The following is a 3,578-nucleotide window of genomic DNA, read 5'->3' on the forward strand; positions in this document are numbered from 1 at the left end:
CGAGTAAACGCAGTGGACGAGGTTTCGAGGTTACGCAGTGAGGGACGAAGTGACGCAGTTGAAGGCTTAGACGCGGGGCGAACTCGACTTATGAGCTCTGAACTCGAGGGGGGAAACGGATCTTGTTTTTTTTTGGAGAGAAGTACGACAGATTTTATACTACACAGGACGCTACGACTATTCGAGAGTGGCATACGGGTACAAGGGGCTTTGCATTGTTCCTCAAGAACCTGCCTCACCGAGAGGCACATACCAAGTCCATCGGTAGAGTGACGTCATGCCGAACGCGGAGATGAAGAGCAACATATGGCCACTTCGGACCGGTAGCCGTCGTGAAGGCATGCCGCGAGGTTCGATACCTAATTGGGAAAGACCGGCTACTTCGGTGTGGCTTGGAGCGAAGCACGCGCTTGGCCGAGCGGCGTCAAGTGGCCCTATTGTTTGCCAAATGCGGAAGATGTTCCGAGATCTACGCACGAGGCATCGGGAAGACCGTGCCGAGCTTCGAGTAAGCGTCGCGCACCGTCGAAGGTGTCGAAGAGCGTCGAAGGCGAAATCGAAGTGTTGGGAGACTGAGTCGAAGTGCCGGGCGGGATGCGAGTGCCAAAAAGAGGTGAATCGGGGCCCAGAGGGGCTTGGCGCCTATCATCTCCTCCCTTTTGAAATTTGGACCGCCCTCGGTCCTCCACGTGATGCGAGAAGCGCGATGGTCGTGAACGGATCGAAGCGGCATGACAACCCGCGTCGGTTTCGAACGCCACGTGGCCGGCGCTAAATGCTGGTCGGAAAGGGGTTATAAGCAGGGTAGACTTAGCCTCATTTTCCCCAGCCCATCGTTCCTTCTTCATTACCCCGTCGCCCCTCCTTGCACACTTCCTCTGCTTCTACGATGTCTTCTCGCTCCGCCACCCCTGCCTCGACGCCTTCGCTCGTCAACCGCCGCCTCGCCTCGCTGCTTGTGGTCCTCGAGGCTCCGCCGACCGCCGACGCCGCGCTCGACGTGGTCAAGGAGTGGGCGCAAGATTTGTCGCCGCTCGTGGTAAGTCGCTCGTAAATCTGCATAACCCAACTAACCCTTTGTTTTCGAACAGCTCGCCTATCGCAAGGCCTTGGGCGCCATCCGCGACGAGGAGACGGAGCTGCGCGTCGCCGCCGCCGTCAAGCAACTCGCCGAGCGGGCGTCGGAGTCCTGGGTCGAGTGGGCGCGCGGTGACTGGCCAGAGCTCGCGACCGCCATCGATGCCGAGGTCGAACGACGCCTCGAAGAGCAGAAGCGCCTCGCCGAAGAGGAAGCACGACGCGTCGAAGAGGCCGCGAAGCGTGCGAAGGCCGCCGAGGAACGTCGCCTCGAAGACGAACGGCGTCGAAAGGATGAAGAGGAACGGCGCCTTGAAGACGAACGTCGCGTGCAAGAGGCCGCCGATGAGGAGTTGGCAAGGATCGCGGCCGCCGAGGGGCTTCTCGATAAGGGGAAAGGGCGCGCTAGAGTCGACGAGGAGGTCGCCGAGTTGTCGGACGACCCTTCGATCGTAAGTGTTTTCTTCCATCGTCGTTCGATGACTAACCGCTCTTTTGTAGAAGACTCCTCGGACGGTCGAACGTCCGCTCGCGATGACCGAGGTCGACATGGCCGCCGCGGCGATTGAGAAGCGCCAGGCCGGGCAGAAGGTACGTTCGATGCTCCGTCGAGTCGGTTCGAAGCTAACTCTTCGATAGTGCGATCGTTGCGCCGGCTACCGCTCGGCCCCGGTCGATTGCGTGTGGGTTGAAAACGCTACGACCTGCGAGAGGTGTGTGCAATTCCAGCAGGGATGCTATTTCGACAAGGTGTCTGTGCTTGGAAAGACAAAGAAAACGCGCGGCGGGGGATCAACCACCAAGAAGCGTAGTAAGTCGTTTCTTCTTGTCCTAGGCTTTCGCTGACAACTTAGTAGTTCGGCCGACCTCTCCTGGGCCTTCGGTCGCGGAATCGAGTGGTTCGAAGAAGCGTCGCGTCGACGAGCCTCCGCGCCCCCTTCTACGACGGCCTCTCGATGGGGCCAGCCGCCTGGGCCTCGAACAGGACGACCTCGACGCGCTCGACCTCGACGACGAATCTCGGGGGATAATTCGCGTCATCCGCGAGGAGCGCGCTCACATCGCTCGCTGTCGTGCGCTCCTACACGACATGGACCTCGACCTCCAGAAGATGGAGAAGGCCGCGCTTGCAAAGGGCGGAATCGGTTTCGTGCGCGGGGCTGTCGATGATGAGTAGGCGATGGTGCGGGTTGTATTGTAGTGTAGTTGTCCTCATGTCGTAGAATATTGTGTCGATAGTCAAATGGAAAATGTGGCCCTTGGCCTAGACGAAACCTAGCGGGAACTAAGAAAAGGAAATGAAAATAAGTGTTTTCGAAGTAAGTCGTAATATGATCGAAGGACATAGAAGGAAAAATAGGAATGTTCGTAGCAAGGGAAAATAGACTTAATGAAAATATAGGCTCAGTTTGTCATCACAGCCTAAGAAGACTCGTCGAAGGTGAGCCTCCGCGCAACGGTCGAATCGAAGCGTTCGTAGAACGTCGAATGATATTGCGACTATCGAGTTGAATCGAGGGTATTCGTACAAGGGATGGTCTAGAACGTAGGAGAAAATCAAACATATCGCATAACGTGAGAGCAGGAATGGAGAGAAGAAAGTACGTATCGTGTTGTACAAGAAAGAAAAAGGAAGAACCTCTATTTGTCGCGTTCTTCGGCTTCTTCGACTTCATCATCGTTGTCGTCGCCTAGAGAATTCGATAGTTCGAGTTCTCGAAGACGCTCGGTCGAGACATCTTCGAGATCTTCGGGGATTGGAATGGATTTGCGCGCGAAATACGGAATGACGCGGAAGGCTGCGATGGGTCGATCGAGGACTGTACCGTCGAGTTCGCATATGATGTACGCGCCGCCCTTGTTGCGCGAGACAATGATGAGGGGGCCTAGATATCGCGGGCGCATCTTGCGGTTGAGGGACTTCTCGATCTTCGTGTTGCGTATGAGCACTAGGGCTCCGCGTTTGAAGTCGAAATCCTGGATCGAGTGCTCGTGCTCTTTCTCGAAACGAATTGCTGCCGTTCGACGTGCTTCGTAGACCTTTGAGTGGAGTTCGGTGACTTGCTCGACGCGTTTCTGGAGCGCAATGGCTCTACGGGCGATGAGATCGGTCGTCGAAAGGACCGAAGTCGGTGGTGGTTGCAGATACGTAGCTTCGACGATGTCGAGAGGAATGAGCGGATGGGTGCCCGTAACAGCGAAGTAGGGTGAGCAGCCCATGCGCCGTCGAGTCGTGATGCGCTCAGACCAAAATACAAAGTACGCAGCTTGGGACCATTTCTTCTCATCTCCGTCGGCTGTCTTAAACAAGGCTTGTCGCGTGCTGAAATGCGGACGTTCGACGAGCCCGTTCGCCCTCGAATTGTACCCACTGATTCGAATATGGTTGATGTGGTACTTCTTCGAAAGGTAATCGGCCGCCTTGATGAACGCCGTACCGTTGTCGGTGACGATCTCACTGAGCGCGCCCCATCGACAGAGGATGTCTTCGAAGATCCAGT

At 56.5% G+C, this 3,578-nt stretch overlaps 1 protein-coding gene across 1 annotated transcript; it reads left to right on the plus strand.

Moving 5' to 3' along the window:
• Positions 1–277: 277 nt before the first annotated feature.
• Positions 278–2,254, plus strand: POSPLADRAFT_1161939 (hypothetical protein; the record flags this gene model as incomplete). The annotated part of the gene is made up of 6 exons (XM_024487705.1): positions 278–508; positions 1,092–1,247; positions 1,311–1,529; positions 1,579–1,668; positions 1,717–1,888; positions 1,935–2,254. 6 exons carry the CDS (start codon positions 278–280, stop codon positions 2,252–2,254), a joined length of 1,188 nt encoding a protein of 395 aa, XP_024332750.1.
• Between the last annotated feature and the right edge of the window lie 1,324 nt (positions 2,255–3,578).

This window comes from Postia placenta, assembly GCF_002117355.1.
Source record: "Postia placenta MAD-698-R-SB12 unplaced genomic scaffold POSPLAscaffold_129, whole genome shotgun sequence".
NCBI classification, from domain to species: Eukaryota; Fungi; Basidiomycota; class Agaricomycetes; order Polyporales; family Adustoporiaceae; genus Rhodonia; species Rhodonia placenta.